Here is a 20,181-nt window from a genome sequence, read left to right as displayed (position 1 = left end):
TCTTTCCCTCCTGAACATTTGTGTGCCTCTGTGGGGCCTGCAGAAGGTATGCACCATACCATTTAGGAACTGTGTTCTGGAGACCACAGACCAGGAGAAGCAGCATGCAAACCAGTCCAAGCGACTAAAACTTCTCTTGGAAGCTCCTGAAGTGAAGGCAACAATGGATCATTTCCAGAGGGTTCAAGTCTTCTTACCATGGATTTGGGATCTGAACTAGAACTTCATGGGCACCCAACACAATAAAATAATAAAAGTAAAAGGATCCCATATATGACACCCTTCTTCCCAGAGCAACAGCACACACCCACAGTGGCACTTGTCAGGTTAGTGTAGATTCAATTTCCAGTTCACAGACAACAGAGGGTTCTGGGTAACCTGCCTGCCAGACAGGAGGCATGATCTGTTTGTTACCCATGTACTATCACCTTTATGGAAAACAGAAGGTCCTGGTCTCCCAGACCTAGACATCACATGTGGAGGGCAATCCAAGCATGCACAGGTGAGAGTAGGCCTTTGCTCCCCTGGCCTCCACCTGTGCTTCCTCCAGCTATAGAAATGCAGGTATACTCTCCTATAGAATCACCATGAAGAACACCCTCCTTAGCAGAAGTCACTGGTAGTGATTTGCACATCTATTTTTTTGCAGTCGGATGGTATTTTCCCTCAAGACTATTTGTTAACATTAAAAAGGGGGACTTTGGGGCCAGCAGATGGCATGGTGGTGGAGGTGAGGGATTTCCACATGGCCAACTGTGGTTCAAGTCCTCACTTTCTCTCTCTCTGTCTCTCTCTGGTGAGTGCATGTGCACTATAGCAAATTTAAAAATAATAATAAATAAAATTAAATAAATAATTCCTTATTTTTTAAAAAAAAGTAAAAAGGGAGATTTCATGTTAATATAAGATTTCTTTCCTATCTGGAGAAACTAGACTTTCTGGCAATATTCACCTCTTATCTATTCTTATTTTGTGAAGAATAAGAAAAACTATTGAATTTCTTTGCAGTTTTTCCACCATGGTTTTGGCTCCGTTTTTATGCCCCACTGCCTCTGGGAGGCAGGAGAAAGACTTGTTCAATCTTGGTATTGCCCCTGACTGGCTGTGGAGCCTTGGACGTGACCCTGATGTCCCGAGGCTATCTGTAAAAGGAGGCGGTAACGGCAGATGCAAGGGCTGCACAGGATGATGCTTGGCCATGTCCGGGCCCCATTCCCAGAGCTGCCAGACTGACACAGGTGCCTCACCGTGCTTCTGCAGGAAGCAGCTATTTCTTTTGATCTCTGAAGCCAAGGTTAGAAATATAAGCCAATCTCTAAAAAATGCAACAAAACAATGAAACACCTAGAGTTTAGAAAGAGTAAGAACACAACTTCGGTCTCCAGTGGCCTATGGAAGGCCAGAGAGAGGGTTCAAAAACCAGTCAATCAATAATTCCTAAGATGGGAACCAGCAGTTAGCGTAATGGCTATGTCGCTGGGCTCCTACATAGTCGACCATAGTTCACGTCTGGACCTGGTGGCTTAAAACTCACGCTGGGCGAGTGTGCGTGCGTGCCCAAGATCCCGAGAGGAGAATGGAGGAGAAGGGATTGGGGCGTGACCATCCCCCCTGGGGGTGATTTCTCGCTTTCTGTCTCTAATATCTCTGTCGTGTTGATTTCTCCCTTTCTGTCTCTAATATCTTTGTCTGTCTGGCGAGCGCACGCGCCCTATAGCGAAAATCTCTCCAAAAAAAAAAATAAATAAAATCCTAAGACAGAAATGCCGTCACTGGCTCTGTGGATTAGTGGGAGGCAGAAGCACATTAGGAAGAAAATCCATGCTGCTCTAGGCTCACATGAAGCCTGCTGACTTTCCCTTCCACAAAAGCCAACAGCCCACCATAGCCATGATGGACCATTTGTAGGTTCTAAGAGTATATTTTAGAAATAACAAAGATGAGAGGAAATTAGTTTCATACAAAACTAGAATATGAAAGTGAGTTTTCTGTTCAGAAGCTCATTTGGTGGTTCCTGTTTAGGATAGTTTTCTTGGACAGCTTCCCATGAATCAGTATTTATTGTCCAACTGCTCCTGACTTCGTAAGCATTTATGTCCTGATTTGCAGAGGCTTTTCAAGAAGAGTCAGGTATTTTCTTCATGCCTTGGTCATTCTGCTGCCAGACCTGGTTTAGTCCTGTGATGCAGGCAGTGCCTTGAAACTTCTGTGGTAAGTCAGTGTCAACACTGGGTGAAGGAGGCAAGCTTTCAGGAGTATGTGCATGGGTCTCACTAGGCTTCTTTCCTTACACCTATAGGGTAGCCTGATCTACATCAACATTAATAACCAAAGTTGAAATGTTCATTAACAGGTAGGAAAAGTGGAATTTATTTCACAGCCTCTGTAACAACTGGAGGTTGAGAATGGCTAGAATACCAAATAAGACATTTATCTTTGGAATCATCTTGAAGTCCCTTCTGTCAGAAATGTCAAGTTAATAAGAAAAACTGTTGTTACTATCATGACCCACAAACCCTTAACTAAGGGCTTACAATGGGTGAAAGTGGATATTTGACCCTTGTTACCTCATGTAACCTCACAACCAGGGCTCTTAGTGAGGAAACTGAGGCATGAGTAAATGAAATAGCACTTCCCCACTGACACAAGTACTCGGAGTGAGGGTCTTCTCCAACCTGGACCCCTAGATTCCTCAAAAAGGGTCTCAGTGAAACAGAAAAGAACTCCAACATCCTTAGACTTTCTGGTAATGTCATTATTATGAAAATAAACACATCTTGGTAAAACTTACTGTGGTTCTTCCTTTATTGTCTCTGAAAATCTGGAACCAGCAGATGGCGTAATGGTAATGTCGCTGGAGCCTCACATGGCTGACCACAGTTTGAGTCCTGGACCCAGATATTTCAAATTCATGCTAGTGAGTATGCATGCAATCCTAAAATCTCAAGAGAATGGAGAGAAGGGCTTGCAGCATGGCCTGGGGGGAGGGGAGAGGTGACTTCTTGTTTGCTGTCACTCTGTCTTTCTCTGTGTCTCCAGTGAGCACATGTGCCCTATAGCAAAAATCTCTTTCAAAAAAAAAAAAAGAAAAAAAGAAAAGAAAAAGAAAAAGAAAAAGAAAAGAAAAAAGGAGAGAAAGAGAGATGAAAGTCCAGGGATAGAGCTGCCACTAGAAGGTGAACATTTAAGAAAGGACAACTCCTGATTTAACTGTTACCCTGAAAAGTGCTTCTTTGGTTTTCCTCTCTTATGGCAGCAAAACACTTACATTTGCCTTTTGGATAATAGTACAGAATGTAAGACTACAGAAAGTAGAAAGAATTCAAATTGTCTGTGGACCATTAAAAAAGGGACTTCCAAATGACATATTCCTAAAGCTATCTTTCATAGCAGTGGGATGTGCTAAGTCTTTCACAAGGACTAATCCTTTACATGTATATTATAAGCTGAATCACCATAGAAGCAATCCTAAAACCTTATGTACTTAATATAATTAGGGCATTTAATCTGTCTTGAATATCATCATGAATAACCAAAGATGAAAAGTTCATTAGCAGGTAGATAAAATGGCATTTACTTTACAACATCAACTGTGACTTTTTCACATTTTTTATCATTCTATCATTTTCTATCACCTTTTCCTATAGAGCAAATTAAATGCAAGAGTTACAGCATCTTATAATGTGTCAGTTATGTGGGTAAAAGCTGATTAAATAAGGAGAGCCATGCAAGCTTCTTAAGCCTAGAGGCAGTGTTTCCATGCACTGAATAGGTGCTGCACTCTTCTCGTATAGATGCTAGAAACAGAAGTGTGCCCTCCTTTGGTGGAACGGACTTGGGCAGGGGAAGGTGAGAGAGATGGTAACGGCAGACTTCTCTTTATTGTCAGCACTCAGCTCAGACGCTGAATGTTAGTGAAAGCTTAATCAGCCTTGAACGACATCTCTAAATGACGAAGGGACCATGGCAATTTTGGTGTGCTAAAAAGTTCCTGGCATTTCAGAGACTGTCTTGTAACTTGCAAACCGAGACTTCCCTTTCAATCGCAGGACTTCCGGGGTGTATCTCCCTCTTCCAGACCCACCAGTGCTTCTTCTCAGGTAGTCCTGGAGCTGTGACTTTGGATTCCTCTCCGAAAGGACTTCTTGCCAGCTGTGGGAGCTGTGGTCAGCAGAGCCTCTACCTGTCAGAGCCTTCGAGGTCTGGCTCTAGTGCAGAGTTGCTCTGCCTGAAGTCTTGTCTCTTCCAGGGAGTCCAATGCCAGTGACTAAGAGAGGCAGGGGTACAAAGGCTTGGTATGCCCCAGTGAGGGCAACCCTGCACCAGAGCTCCTCACCAGGTGGGCTGAGGCTTTGGCACAGTGATGTCTCCCCCTTCCTTTCTCAACCGTCATAAACATGTTGTATCCCAAAAGCGCCCTACCACTGCTTCCAGAATATCCAGCCTATAGTACTCTCCCATACATGTCCTCCAAGCAAAAGAAGAGAAAAGGAAAAAAGAAACGAAAAGGAAAAGTCACCACAGTCAGAAAGCTCTCAGCTTTGGCTTCCCACCAGGTACTTATACACAGGGCCTACCAGTCCAGATGCAGTTTCTCATTCCAGGCCATCCTTATTTAAACATCGTTGCCTAGTAGCAGCAGGTGCTCTACCTTTGATTTTAAGAGGAACAGAACCAGAAAATTATGAACATTTGTCCTTTAGAAAGGTTAACTCTGGGAAGCATTCTACATGGCACATGTGCTCACCAGAGAGAGAGAGAAAGAGAGAGGGAAAGTGAACTCTCACCACCACAGGGGGGATGGCCACACTGCAGTCCCTTCTCCTCCATTCTGCTCTCGGGATTTTGGGCACTCATGCACATATCCCTGGCATATTTCCAAGCTGCTAGATCCAGGACTTGAACTGCACACTTGGCCATGTGGTATCCAGTCACCTTAACTACCATATCACCTACTGGCCCCTGTGGTGACTTTTTAAGTTGGATGCATCCCATATGGAGCTTTAGGTTTCTAAGCCAAGGTGGATTTCTATGCTCTGATATTAGACACACTCCTTTACACCTGAGACATTTCTTGGGGTGGAGGGCAAAGAATATGGCCTTGGAGTCAGCTGTGTTGACTGGGGAAGACCATGCCCACTGAGGAGATGGCCCACTGCTGCCCTGCTGGCCACTGCCTGCCCTGGTCTGTAGTTGATGTGCAGGCCTGAATTTTGAGGGTGGCCTCAGAAGAGGATCTATGGCAAGTAATACTCAGAGTCACCTGCAAAATACCCAGAACCACTAGAAGCTCCTTAATTTAAAAAAAAAAAAAAAAAAAAAAGTAAATCCATCAAGATTTTGGAGTTTATTTTCCCTGCACCAGAGCTCCTCACCAGGTGGGCTGAGGCTTTGGCACAGTGATGTCTCCCCCTTCCTTTCTCAACCGTCATAAACATGTTGTATCCCAAAAGCGCCCTACCACTGCTTCCAGAATATCCAGCCTATAGTACTCTCCCATACATGTCCTCCAAGCAAAAGAAGAGAAAAGGAAAAAAGAAACGAAAAGGAAAAGTCACCACAGTCAGAAAGCTCTCAGCTTTGGCTTCCCACCAGGTACTTATACACAGGGCCTACCAGTCCAGATGCAGTTTCTCATTCCAGGCCATCCTTATTTAAACATCGTTGCCTAGTAGCAGCAGGTGCTCTACCTTTGATTTTAAGAGGAACAGAACCAGAAAATTATGAACATTTGTCCTTTAGAAAGGTTAACTCTGGGAAGCATTCTACATGGCACATGTGCTCACCAGAGAGAGAGAGAAAGAGAGAGGGAAAGTGAGCTATCAATCCCCCCAGGGGGGATGGCCACACTGCAGTCCCTTCTCCTCCATTCTGCTCTCGGGATTTTGGGCACTCATGCACATATCCCTGGCATATTTCCAAGCTGCTAGATCCAGGACTTGAACTGCACACTTGGCCATGTGGTATCCAGTCACCTTAACTACCATATCACCTACTGGCCCCTGTGGTGACTTTTTAAGTTGGATGCATCCCATATGGAGCTTTAGGTTTCTAAGCCAAGGTGGATTTCTATGCTCTGATATTAGACACACTCCTTTACACCTGAGACATTTCTTGGGGTGGAGGGCAAAGAATATGGCCTTGGAGTCAGCTGTGTTGACTGGGGAAGACCATGCCCACTGAGGAGATGGCCCACTGCTGCCCTGCTGGCCACTGCCTGCCCTGGTCTGTAGTTGATGTGCAGGCCTGAATTTTGAGGGTGGCCTCAGAAGAGGATCTATGGCAAGTAATACTCAGAGTCACCTGCAAAATACCCAGAACCACTAGAAGCTCCTTAATTTAAAAAAAAAAAAAAAAAAAAAAAAAGTAAATCCATCAAGATTTTGGAGTTTGTTTTGTTGATTACAATTAATTTATAGGAAGAAAAAAAGCGAGAAAGGGATGAAAGGAGGGAAAGTTTTGAAAACAATAACTCCTCTATTTATTTGGTGCAGAGAAATGCTAAATAGAAGGCGTGCATGCATTTAACTCATAATGATCTACAGGCATACACAGCATTTTAAGATGACATCAAATTTTAGTTGCTGAACGATTTCATTGGAAAAAAAATCGACTGGATATTTAAGCATATGGCATCCCGGAATGCTATGTAGAACAAGCCACTGATAGAGTAGAGTATGAGGCAGAGAAAAGGGAGGACACCTCAGCATGCAGGGAGGTCAGTGCCAGAGCAACAGGAGGAAAGCACAGCACAGGCATGCACGTCCACACTTCGCTTTACCTTGTCATAGCAGGATTGTGAATGGCATATAAATGATCTTTACGATAACCATTATTACCATTTTCCATACTGTAACAAAAATAAATATACCGAAGACACCACGTTATCTCCAAGACGAAGTATTTACACCATGGGCTACTAAGACAATGTAATGACCATGGAAAGTATGGGACAATTTGTTAACTCCACAAAGAAGGTAAAGGGGGAGATTTGCATTTTGTTCCCAAAGATTGAAATGATTACTTTACAGACCAACAAATTGCACACCTAAAATTTTTACCAATTCAACAAGTACTTCTTGAACACCTTCTGTATGCCAGCCCTCTTTTTAAGAGGTGTTAGAATTTATTTTTACCCAGTTGTATTTATTGTTTTAATGTAATTTCAAGATGTTGTTAATTTAATATTAAAAGTCTAGCATATGGGGAACCAGCAGTTAGCGTAATGGCTATGTCGCTGGACTCCCATGTAGTCGACCGCGGTTCGTGTCCCGAAGCTGGTGGCTTAAAACTCATGCCGGGCGCGTGTGCGTGCATGCCCAAGATCCCGAGAGGAGAATGGAAGAGAAGGGATTGTGGCGTGACCATCCCCCCTGGGGGGTGATTTCTTGCTTTCTGTCTCTATGTCTCTCTCTGTCTGTCTGGCGAGCGCACGCGCCCTATAGTGAAAAAAACCTCTCCAAAAAAAAAAAGCCTAGCATCTGTAGTAATAATAAAACCTCTCTTGTCCCATTAATAAATGTAGTTTTATCTACTTTTTAAAAAAGGCTTACTTCTTCATGGGTACAGTTTCAACAGTATAAAATACGGAAAAGGGAGATACAATTATTATTTTTTAAAAATTACTGTTAAAGCTCAACAGCTCTATCCCCCACATTTCTACTCAAATATGGCAGTTGGCAGAGCATGTTCAGGAGAACACATGTGGAGACGATGAATGGAAGGGAAAATGAAATATGCAAGTTCACCAGACACAGAGAAAAGGGCTAACCACAGAGCCCAGAAGAAAAGTAGTAGAAATAGTTATCATAAAGTAAAATGCCACGTCCCTGAGAGAGAGGAGCTGCAAACAAGAAGCAAGAAGGCTGGTTAGGAAGCTCAGAAGATTAACCAAGAGAGAGGAAACAAAGTTAAAACAAGAGCAAGACAATCAGTGCTCAAAGGAAAACCCACCCAAACAGGAATGGCTCACTACTTAAAAAACATGAAAGTCAAATATACACTCATCAGAGTTCATCTTTAGCTGCTCCAAAGACACCATCATCTAGAAAATGACCCAAGTCTCCACGGAGACACACATACTTCAGATACTTACTCATCATACACATCCTCTGAATCCATTCGACGATAGTACTTGGCCAGCTTCACAGCAAAAATTAGAGCCGGAAGCAAAAACACGGTAGCTTTTCCTATGCCAAACCAAAACAAATTCTAGGGAAAAGAAAACATCAGCAGGATTACACGCATGATGATGGGAAATAAAATACATCAGTTTCTTCGGGGAATTTTTCTTCTGCAATTTTAAAAATAGATTTTTATTTTGTTATTTAAAATTATTTGTGGGACCAGCAGATGGCAAAATGGTTACATCCCTGGACTCTCATGCAGTTGAGTCTCAGACTCGGCAGCTTAAAACTCACACCAGGCACATGTGTGTGTGCCCAAGATCCCAAGAAGAGAGTGGAGAAAGGACTGCAGCATGGCCATCCATCCTGGGAGGGGTGATTTCTCATTTTCTGTCTCCCTGTCTCTCTCTGTCTCTTTGGCGTGCGCAAGCGCCCTACAGCAAAAATCTCTCTTAAAAAAAAAAAAAAGAAAAAAATCGTGACTCTAACATGAACTATATGAAGTGCTACATACTACTACAGTTCATTTAACCTTTCTGAAATCCTTGAGTGGATCCTATTATGATATTTATTTGATAAAAGGAACAGGAGCAGCAACTGGTGAAGTCAGGATTCGAACCTAGGACATTCCAAAATAGCTTCTCACCCATCACTATATGGCCTTCATTATATATACATAAATGTGTGTGTGTGTGTATTTATATATCTATATATTTACACTTAATCACTGTATGCCTTACTGCATACAATATGGCTTTTCAAAGCATATGTACATTGCATGTCAAGCAAGTCAAAGATACCATACATATCAACCTCAGTATATAACTTTTCATTCTTGTGTTTGTTAAATGATTTTTTTCCTGAGTCCCTCACTTCCCACTGTCCACCTGCTCCTATACAGTCTCTGGTAATCTATATTTGCAGTCTCTGCTATTATGCCTTCCAATCTTTCAGTTTCTGCCACAAAGTGCAGATATTCGGTATCCGCCCCAGCTGTCCAGCAATAAAAGAATGGATGACCAGCACATCCAGGTTGAAAGGACATGTGTGCTCACTGAAGAGAGACAGACAGGGAAGTGAGGAAGCACCCCTCACGAGGAAAGGCCATGCCACAAGTCTTTCTCCTCTCTTTCTCACTCCTTTTGAGATTTTGAGCATACATGCACATTTGCCTGGCATTTTTTTCTCCAGCCACTGGATCTGGGACTCACATTGCTCAGTTGGCCATTTACCACCATGCCACAAGCTGGCTCTGAAATGCCTGTTGGTAGCTGTTTGAAGTAAAGATGACCAGTTGGTCTTTCAGGCCTTGTTACACACCTAGACAGGTGAGACAGCAGTATTCTCATCCCATACTGTGTTAAGAAGACAGAATCTGCTAGAAACTAGAGGTCTCAAACATTCAACATTCAATTTGACCAATCTTGAGGGTAGACCAGAGGCTGAATTCAATCACGTTTTGTCTACAGTAGTGTATTTCTTTCTAAATAGTTGCAATATTTGTAAGTCAGAATTTACATCTAAGTTCAGATTAATGTCTTTTCTTGATAAATCTGAAGTTCTATTTAATAACACGGAGTCCTTGATCCCACAGGACAAATAGCAGCCTACAGTGAAGCCATGTTTCTTTTTGAAGAAGGGCATTTGTCCTGTTTGGCACTGTCCACACCACTGCCATTTGCAGGGTGATATTGAAAACCACCATACCAACCATGTAGAACACATGTGTCTAGAGTGGCTGGACACATGCACTGCCAACATGTCCTGCAGGCACTAGGCATGGGAGGAACGGCACTCCTGGCTAGCATCCTATACCTGACCTGTGCTGTAAAATCTACAACCTCCCAGGTTCCTCTGCAATTTCAAGTCTGGGGTCAGCTGGTGGCACAGAGGTTAAGGCACTATATCCCACATGGCCAGCTTCAAGATTCAAGTCCTGAACCCAGTAACTTGAAAATCACACCAGGCTTGTGTGTGTGTGTGTGTGTGTGTGGTCCAAAATCCTGAGAGGAGAGCAAAGGAGAAGGGATTGTAGCATGGCCACCCTGCCGAGTGATTCCTCACCTTCCCTCTCTCCTCTCTCTCTCTCTCTCTCTCTCTCTCTCTCTCTCTCTCTCTCTCTCTCTCTCTCTCTCTCTCTCTCTCTCTCTCTCTCTCTCTGTGTGTGTGTGTGTGTGTCTTTGGTGAGCACACACACCCCATAGCAAAAACTTTGGAAAAAAAAGAAGTTCAAGTCTGAAGCTCTACCTTTGGATAATGCTGTAGATAACACTAAAGCAACTCTCTCCAGACCACCAAGAAGTAAAATGGAGCATAAACATAACAAGGACCGGGACTAGCAGATGGCGCACTGGTTATGTTGCTGGACTCTCACAGTCGACCATGGTTCAAGTCTAGGACCCAGTGGCTTAAAAGTCACTCCAGGCGTGTGTTGTACATGCCCAAGATGCCAAGAGGAGAATTGAGGAGAAGGGCTTGCAGGATGGCCATCCCTTATACAGGGTGATTTCTTGCTTTCTGTCTCTCTGTCTCCTTCTGTCTCTCTGGCGAGTACACACGCCCTATGTCAAAAATCTCTCTAAAAAAAAAATAAATAAATAAATAAATAACAAGGACCTCTCAGAATGGGATGGATTAAGCACTGCATTTCTGCTGCATTCCTGGCTTAGTTCAGTGTGGCAGTGCACTCTTTGACCTCTATTTTTCAGTAAATCTGTTCTCCCTTCCCTCCTCAGTTGTTTTCTATGTTTAAAACTTTATTTTGAGAGGCTTTTCCATCCTTTTTCTAGAAGTTGCCTCACTCCTTTTAGGAAAAACCATGACACTAAAGGAACACGTCAGCCTGCAGGCTACTTCACTGGTAATGCAGAGGCCCAGAGTCTTTCTACACCTGCTACAACACTCCAGCCTATTATTGTCCTGAGCATCCTCTATACCTCCCTTCCGGTGGTCCCTGGTTATTTGCACAGAGGCCTCTGGTAGTTGGTGATTTGACTGCATGGGTGTGAGTGGGGCAGGTTGGAAACAGGGAGAGGTCAATTCAAAACTGAGCAGGCTAACACAGGGCTCCCCTAATGAGGGCTCCAACCAATGCTAGCAGGAGGAGTTGCCAAACGCAGGTTAAAGGGTAAGAAGTTGCAGGAAGGAGAAGCCAGGAATCTGGGCTTAGGGTCTGTGTGACTGAGAGAACAGCAGCACCATCTCCATGTAGGTATGAGGATCCACCCAGCAGACAGATGCACATGTCAGTGAGGAGCAGGGAGATGGGCAGAGACTAACAAAAGAATCAAATATATAATCCAAGCACCAATAACGTCTTTAGAGTAAAATCTATGGGAATGTGGACAAGGGAGCCCAATCTAGTTAGCATGATCAGAAAAGGCATCCTGAAAAGAAAGATACCTTTGGGCTAAGACCTAAAAACTGAGTAACAACTAATACCAGTGACCATGTGAAATGTACCAGGAACGACATCAAGGACTTTGCAGGTAATCCCTCTGAGCCATCAAAGTAGCCCCATTTAGGCGATGAAGCTCTGAAAATGTCAATAAGTTGTTAAAGTCACAGAGTTCAGAAACTGAAGTGGAATTTGAATTCAGAGTCTCTGTTCTTAACAAGAGAGTTACAAGACGTAGAGAAGTTAGCCTGGTGGGCAGTGGAGGGCGGGGAAGGGAAGAGTGAGGAGAAAGCATGTGTGCTAGTCTGCAGTCCAGGCAAGGAAATAGCATGTGCAAAGGTCCTGAGGTGGGGCATAAAGCTATATTTGAAGAAACAAAAGGAAGTGGAGAGAAAGGTGGGCAGACAGCACAAAATGAGGCCAGAGGGTCAGGAACCCAACCGTGAAGGGCCTAGAATGTCCTCTTGATCTTTACGGTGACAGCAGCAGGAAGTCACTGAGGGACTTTAAGCAGAGGAAGTAAGAGAACCAGCTTACAGATAGAGTCAACGTGTACTAAGGAGCAAAAAGAGCTGAGAAAGGGGCCAGCAGGTGGTGCAGTGGTTAAGGCACTAGCCTCCAACATGGCCATCCACAATTCCAGACCCACACCTGGCAGCTTAGAATTCATATCAGGTGCAGCTACCCCACTGGAGGTGACTTCTCACTTTCCTTCTCACTGTCTCTCAGTCTCTCTCCAGCAGGCACACACACACCCTATGGCAAAAACCTTAAATCTCTCTCCAGCAGGCACATACACACCCTATGGCAAAAACCTTAAAAAAAACAATCTGAGAAATAAACCTGACAACTAATACTTACCAAGCCAAAGGTCACCTCTCAAAGGAAAATTAAATCTGGTGTAGCTTTAGGATTGTATACATAGTTGCACTAAGAATCCTTTAGGGGACCAGCAGATGGCGTAATGGTTACATTGCTGGATTCCCACATAGTTGACTGTGATTCAAGTTCTGGACTTGGCGGCTTGAAACTCATGCTGTGTATATGTGCTTGGATGCCCAACATTGCAAGAGAATAGAGAAGGGATTGTGGCATGGTCAACCCCCCTGTCTCGCTTTCTGTCTCTCTGGTTAGCACACAGGCCTATAGCAAACATCCCTCTAAAAGAAAAAAGAATCCTTAAGAATATTAGTAATCTGTACACCAATAACTGTTCCTCTCTATTTTGGACAAGTAGATGTTATCTTCATGAAGGTCTCCTGACTTCTATAAATATAATTCCAGTAAGGAACAAAGGTATACAATGAGAACTTGAACTTTTCTAGTAGTCTATTAGATATCATAACACAATGATCTAAATTTGAGATTTAGGTTCTAAAACTGTAACAGACCTAAGCAGAAAACTAATATGATAGCATGTATTAAAATCTGTTAAATAAAGACAGTAGATTCATTTTATCTCCTTCTTATCAGAGAGTAAAAGAAAGATGGAATTCTTACCAGAGGGTCAATAATGTAGCTACACAGAAAGACATTGATAGCAGAATCAAGAGCTGTGGCCAAGGGTCTGCAGGATGCCAGCTTCTCTGTGATCTACAGGGATGAGAACAAAGGCAAACTTCAACTGAGCCACATCCACAAGAATGCAACAAGAATTTGCCTTGCTGTTTGCCTTTGTTCTGGTTCTACACAAAGTATCTCCATGTTCTCTAAGATCCTTAAGTGACAGTGGAATTGTATGGATGAGCTCAAGAGGATATGAAAGTATCTGCTTAAAAGCAAGACCTTTATTCTCTCGGCCTCAGTTTCCAAGTTCTCATGTGTCACTAGAACAATAAGACCTATCCTACAGGACTCCTGAGATAATTTGAAAGTACTCATATGCAGCATAATACTTCAATCTTAATTTTTTACCTGACCCCTTTGTTATCCTTCCTTCAAAGGAAGGAAGAAGGTCAGGAGCAGCAGTTGGCATAATGGCTGCGTCACTGAACTCCCATATAGTCGACCGTGGTTTGAGTCCCGGACCCAGTGGCTTATACTCACATCAGGCACGTGCATGTGCATGCCCAAGATCCTGAGAGGAGAATGGAGAAGAAGGGACTGCGGCGTGGCCATCCCGCTGGGGGGTGATTTCTCTCTTTCTGTCTCTGTCTCTCTGGCAAGTGCATATGCCCTTTAGCAAAAACCTCTCAAAAAAAAAAAAAAAAAAGGAAGGAAGAAGGTGAGCAAGAGGGTAGGAGGGGATTTTGTCAGAGTTGTGTCCTCTGACCTGGGGATAGCCCCAGAAATCTTGGTATACATGCTTCACATTTCTTTTGCTTACCTCCTGTCAATTACTGGAAATTTCATTTTATTTCTTCCAAATCACACCCTAGACATTACTGTCTTAAGATACGGTCCCCTTCATGTTCATAAAATAAAAACTACTCACAGAGAACTTGACCCACTGCAGATAGTGTTCGAAGTATCCTATTATTGTTTTCACATACTTCTTAGTTTCCTGGAAAGAAATAAAAGATTAGCAAAACCATTAAAATGACTAGAGCATGCTTGAGCACTATAAATATTTAATTACATAATGTCTACATGCCTGCTTACTGACATGCTTACTTTAAAAAAGAAAACTCACTTCAACAACAACAGAGGAGATATTATTTGTAATGAAGGTCTGGGCAGAATCCAAGGAGTATAGAATCTTGTTCATCCTCCCCTGGAAAACAGGGACAACAGGCAGCACATTGAGAATTAAAAGGATTTAATTAAGACCACCGATATAGAGACTGGTGGAGTGTAACCGCCCTAACACCATGACCTGCTGGTAAGGAGGTGTCAGACCCAGCCCAGCTTCTGAGGGCAGGAAGAAGATGAGCACAGAGCAAGCACTGACTTTGGGCAGGACCCTAGGCTAGGGCCTTCATAGTAACCACCGTATAAATATTCACAGGCTAGAAGGAAGGTACTGTGGCTCCCTTTACAGATGAAGATGCTGGCCCTCTTCAAGGTCATCAAACTAGAAGGCACACTAGGGTGCTAGGATTCATACCTAGTTGTTGCTCTTTTTAAAAATGCCAAAGCCCACACTCTGCATATCACATGAAGAATAGACTACCATCAACAAACATGGCAGCTTGGTACAAAATTAAAAAGGGGTCCATTCTGCCCGAAGACTTCAGGGCACATAGCCTAGAAAGGGGACTGACGGCTGATTTCCACCTTGACTTGCACCCCTGGTTTGGTCCCTCAGGGAGGGCATAGCATAACTGCATGAGGCTGCCCTCAATGCCAAGGTGGCAGAGGTAGCAAAGAACCTGAACTCAGTCACCTGTGTGTCTCCAGGTTCCCTTGGCATGGGACACACACTTGAGTAGCAACCATGAAGAAGAGAGGTGTAGACATGGCCCTGGAGCAGGGTAAACCTAATTGTCTTCAAAAGCCTGAGTCATGGTCTCAGTGAGGAAAGTAAAGGGAGGGATGTTTAAGCTTTCACTGTGGGACCTACACCAAGACCCTCTCTTGGGCAGTCTATTCCATTCAGTTAAGAAATATCAGACTGGCTCCATTAGTGGTTAAGGGAGCTAGATACCACATGTCCAACCAAGCAGTTTGAATCTGGCCCCGTTGACTTAAAAAACATGCTGGGTGCATACATATGCATGATCCATATGTATGCATATGGAAGGAGTGGAGAGATGGAAGAGGGGATTGTAGCATGGTCACCCCTCATTGGAAGGTATTCTCTCCATCTCTCTCATATCTGTCTCTGGCTAATGCACATGACTTCTGGCAAAACTTTTAAAAACATTAAAGAAATACTCTCTGAGTTGTCAGGATGGTAGATATAAGATGATTACACAGGACCCTGGAGCTCAGTTTCTGTTGCAGCATTGTTTGTGTCCAGGATGTCCCCTCTTCTAGACTGTATTAGCTGTCCATGATTATCGACACTTGCTCTGGCATGGCTTCCTGGCACATGGACTGTACTTGCCCAGCCCAATGAGACGTAGCCACGTGGCTTTCTCAAGCCAATGGAAGGTGGGTAGATTGGCAGTGTGCCTACAATCTCTGTTTATATTCATCTTGTGAACTTCTATCCACTGAGAGGACATGAAGTGGCTTGGACAGGAGTTGCTCCTTCGGGTTGGATCTCTAAGTAGAAAGGTATGTGGAGGGACAAGCAGGTGGTGTAGGAGTTATAGTACTGAACTTCCACATGACAGACCACAGTCAAATCCTGGACTGGGCAGCTTGAAAATCACGCCAGGTGCATGTGCGAGCATGCCCAAATCCTAGGAAGACGGTGGAGGAGAAGGGATTGCAGTGTGGCCATCTCCCTTGGTGGTTGATTTCTCATTTTCCCTGTCTCTGTCTTTCTCCAGCAAGCGCACACACTCTATGGCAAAAACAAATAAACAACAACAAAACATAAAGGGATGTGGACAAGTCTGGTGTCAATCTAGCAGTGAAAAACGATGTTTGTGGTTAGAAGGCATTGACACTTGTGGGTCGTTTGGTAGGCAGCATTATCTCCATAAAAGTAACCCCTGTGCCCTCTATGCTGTATCCTGCACATCAGACAAGATTCCATCTCTGTATTATACACAGTAACCTGCTAAGATAAGGGCTGTATTTAAGGAGGACTTATAGACAAGAAATTGGTAGGAAAACCCAGTTCATTGTTTAAAATATGTGGGTAACTGAGACTTTTTTAAGTTTTACTTAAATACTCGCAAAAATGAACATCTCTGAAATTCTATGTATAGTATTTTATAACAAAATGCCATGGCAGAAAAACAAAATAATCCTTACCATCAAGTCATCGCTTGTGCGTTGAAGAATCTTGACACTTTGGTATAAAGTCCTCTGGTGAACAAACACATATAATATTTTCAAAAACATCACACGAAAGAGTAAGATCCCATGCCATGTGTTCTCCCCGCCCTAAGGCAGTCATCAAATCCGACTTTATACCACAAAGACTTTAATCCAGAAAAAACAACAAACACAAGGAACAATGTATACCTCATTTGCCTCTGGTATAAGGAAATCTGAAGAAGAAAACAATACATATTCTAAGCTTCCAGTGGTAGCACATCATATGTAAGGTGTCCGAGAAACCCCTCTGAGTGAGGTTTGATAAAAGTAGAAGGCATTTAAAACAACCTGCCCCACAAGAGCAGATTACCCAAATGACTTAGCTCCATGGTTGTTGACAACCCTATCTATAAAAAGTCAGACAGTAAATACTTCGGGTTTTGTGAGCCTCACCCTGTTCAGCTACTCAACTTTGTCCTTGCAACCAAAAGCAGCCAAGTTTATAAATATGTGGACATGGCTGTGTTCCAATAAAACTTTATTTATAAAAACTGGCAGCAGGATTTCATCCACAAGTTATAGTTCAGGGGGCTGTAATTTGCCAAGCTCTAGTCTAGATCATAGGTCACATGTACAAAACAATTGTTATTTGTGGACAGGCTTGCCTTAGGCCAAGGGGTCCTGTCTGCTTGAAGGAAAGCAGTTAAGCAAAATGCAAAAACAGCTTAACAAATTAACTAGTTTGTACTATGAATAAAGAAGCATAGCAGAGAACTGTGAGGCACACAGTACAACACACAATTAACAAAATTCAGTAGGAGGAGTCTGTGACTAAGTACTCTAAAGAATTAGCAAGTATAAGGAGAGGACAGAGAGAGAAAGAAACTAGTTCTGGAAGGCTCAGATGTTTAGAGTCAAGTGAACTTCCATTCTCCTCCAAACCTCGCAAACTGACTAAGTAACCATTTTTCACACAGTTCTTTTTTTTTTTTTGGCGTGCGCTCGCCAGACAGAGAGAGACATAGAGACAGAAAGCGAGAAGTCACCCCCCAGGGGGGATGGTCACGCTGCAATCCCTTCTCCTCCATTCTCCTCTTGGGATCTTGGGCATGCATGCACATGCGCCCGGCGTGAGTTTTAAGCCACCGGGTCTGGGACACGAACCGCGGTCGACTACGTGGGAGTCCAGCGACATAGCCATTACGCTAACTGCTGGTTCCCTCACACAGTTCTCTTGACAACTGCAAACACCACCTACGTGCAAGCAGTCATAATTCCTCACATTTACTGAGTCACTGAGGTCAGGTCTTTTCATAAAACAGGTAACAGCCGGGCAGAAGTGGTCCCATGGTTTTTTTTAGAATTATTTAATTTAATTTTATTTATTTATCATTTATCTTAATTAGACCAGAGAGGGACAGAAAAAGAGAATAAATGAGCGAGAGCGAGAGGGGGAGGGAAAAACAAGCTGCTGGGTCCCGGGACTCAAACCGTGGTCCTCCATGTAGGAGTCCAGTGCCCTTAACTACCATGCCACCTGCAGGCCCCCCCATGTTTTTTATTATAGATGAGTAAACTGAGAATTCACACAAGAGAGGGAGGAGCAGGATTTGAAGGCAAATCTGATTCCAAAGCCCAGGTTCTTTCTCTGCTGCAAACTGCCTTTATTGCAATAAGGACAGTAGGCAAAAGGCAGTGAGAAAGAAAGGGAAGGACAGAGGGGAGGAGGGAAGAATGACCATAGAAACAGTAAACGAAGCTACATGGACACATGAAGAAAACACTCACCCTTGCCTTCATATATTTCTAGAGTTTGAAGAAAAAGAATTGGAGTAAAGTGAGAGTGAGTCGAGAACTTTAAAAGTATTAGTAACTATAGGAAGACAAGGCATAGGAGGGCTGATCCACAGCGATGGAAACGAAATAGCCACAGATTCAATCTCATGGTTCACACTCAAGTGCAGAACGAACAGGAAATACACAAAAGAGGGTGAAGCAACCTAAGTTTGTTTTCTTTATAGCCCAGCTCAATTTCTGAGACTGCGGCCAGTTGGATAGAGCCATCGTGTGACAAGTGTGTGTCATTAGGTTAAATGAAAGCCAACCAGGTGCAATAGGTTTTGTTCAGGCCACAGGGAAATCCTGTTGATCGTTACCTGTGATTGTTCCATAGGAAGGACTCGTTGATGGTGAATCATTCTAATCGCTTGTGCATTTACTTTCAGGGACTGTCTCAAAGCTCCTGGGGGCTACAAAAGAACAAAATAAACAAAGAAGAATGCTATCTTTCCTGACCCTGAGCACTCTAACCACAAGGGCACAGGCAGCCAGGACATAAGCACACAGGTGAGCACAAAGGTTGGGTGGGGTGCGGCTGGCTGGAAGAGACAGCTCTGGAGGTCAGGTTTCAAACTACAGGACCATTGTCTCTCAGCAATGACCCACACTCACGAGTCCTTCCTGAGTGCTAGAGCCTGTGCTCCTTCTCCACATCACTATGGTATGTCCATTTTCCAAATGAGGAAATTGGGGCACAGTTTAGAAATTTTAATTAACCTACACTTAAATATTGGTTAGTATATTAACATATAACAATCGTGTAAGGTAGATATTACTGCTCCCATTTTAGGTGAGAAGACTAAGCTACAAAAGGGTGAAATATCTTGCATAAGCTCCTATTGTTAGGAAGAGGATGGGTCAGGATTTAAACCCAAGGCTCTTCCAGAGCCCAGGTTCCTCATCATCATGGCCTGATGGAAAGAATCAATTAAGGTCACTTAGTTATCAACCAGCAGAGGAACTGAAAAGGAGATGCTTAGGGGCTCGCTGGTGCCTCTCTACCTTCCCTTACCCTCTTACTACTGGTGATGTAAAGCAGCACATGGACTCTTCCTCCCACATCCTCAGTTGCTATTCCCTGTACTGCAAGAAAAGTGTGCGTGTGTTGGGGCGGATGCTAGAGCTGGAGCTGGAGGGCTTTGTAGGTGCAAAAGCAGATCCAGAGATGAAGCAGTGAGAGCACCGCACTAAGTGGAGAGAACAGAGGTGCTGCATTGACCCCACGCCGCTCTGGAAAGATTCCGGTGCTTTTAGAGGTCTGGGTCACATTACATTGGTTGCGGGTGAGAAATCCGACCATACACAAGAGAGGCATTTTTTGTTGTTGTTTTCAGTTTGTCATAGGGCACATGTGTTCACCAGAGAGAGAAAGTAAGCAATCATCTCCCAGGAGGGATGGCCACACCACAGGCCCTTCTCCATGCTCCTCTCGGGATTTTGGGCATTCACGCTCATGTGTCAGGTGTGTTTCTCAAGTCACCAGGTCTTGAACTCAACCACACAGTGGGATCCAGCCACCTTAACAGCCACAGCACATACTAGCCCGAGAGGCATTTTTAAACAAGGGATTACTCATGGTATCAGGAACTTCTTTGGTAACTTTCCGTAAGAAAGATATTGACCTTAGGGATCTGTAGATGCAGCATTTAATGGAACTATATTAACTCACCAGATGGTTTGCTTTAGCTTCTACATCAAATGCAAATGATAAAAGATTCACTTTTACAGGGGATTTACCACTCTATAAAAGATGTGAAAAAATAATGTGTTAGGAATTTGGGATTTTTTAAGCCTTAACAACATCTAATAGACAACAAATTGAAAACGGTCCATAAATGTAAGCTAATAGAGGCTAGAAACTCACATGGGTTAAGATATCTGCATTCTTACACACACACATCTACATAAAACAGTATTACTTTTGTTCATATGATTCAGCCATAAAAGGGATGAAGTATTGGTACATCCTAGAACACAGATGAACCTCAAGCAAAGGTAAATGAA

At 43.4% G+C, this 20,181-nt stretch overlaps 1 protein-coding gene across 3 annotated transcripts in view; it reads right to left on the bottom strand.

Annotated features, from left to right (window-relative positions):
* Positions 1-20,181, bottom strand: part of PROM1 (prominin 1) — a 143,529-nt gene that overhangs the window by 3,413 nt on the left and 119,935 nt on the right. For 2 of the 3 annotated variants that reach the window (XM_006144882.2, XM_006144887.3), the window contains 8 exons: positions 19,847-19,918; positions 18,495-18,587; positions 16,333-16,386; positions 14,156-14,236; positions 13,958-14,026; positions 13,024-13,116; positions 8,096-8,211; positions 6,782-6,850 (listed from right to left, as the gene is read on the bottom strand). In XM_006144882.2, coding sequence (XP_006144944.1) covers positions 6,782-6,850; positions 8,096-8,211; positions 13,024-13,116; positions 13,958-14,026; positions 14,156-14,236; positions 16,333-16,386; positions 18,495-18,587; positions 19,847-19,918 — 647 coding nt within the window. The remainder of the gene's footprint in view (positions 1-6,781; positions 6,851-8,095; positions 8,212-13,023; positions 13,117-13,957; positions 14,027-14,155; positions 14,237-16,332; positions 16,387-18,494; positions 18,588-19,846; positions 19,919-20,181) is intronic. The other variant, XM_006144884.2, reaches the window with a different exon arrangement.

The sequence above is a fragment of the Tupaia chinensis genome, unplaced genomic scaffold (assembly GCF_000334495.1).
Source record: "Tupaia chinensis unplaced genomic scaffold, TupChi_1.0 Scaffold000138_1, whole genome shotgun sequence".
Taxonomy (NCBI): Eukaryota; Metazoa; Chordata; class Mammalia; order Scandentia; family Tupaiidae; genus Tupaia; species Tupaia belangeri.
This window is presented reverse-complemented; position numbering and strand designations above follow the sequence as displayed.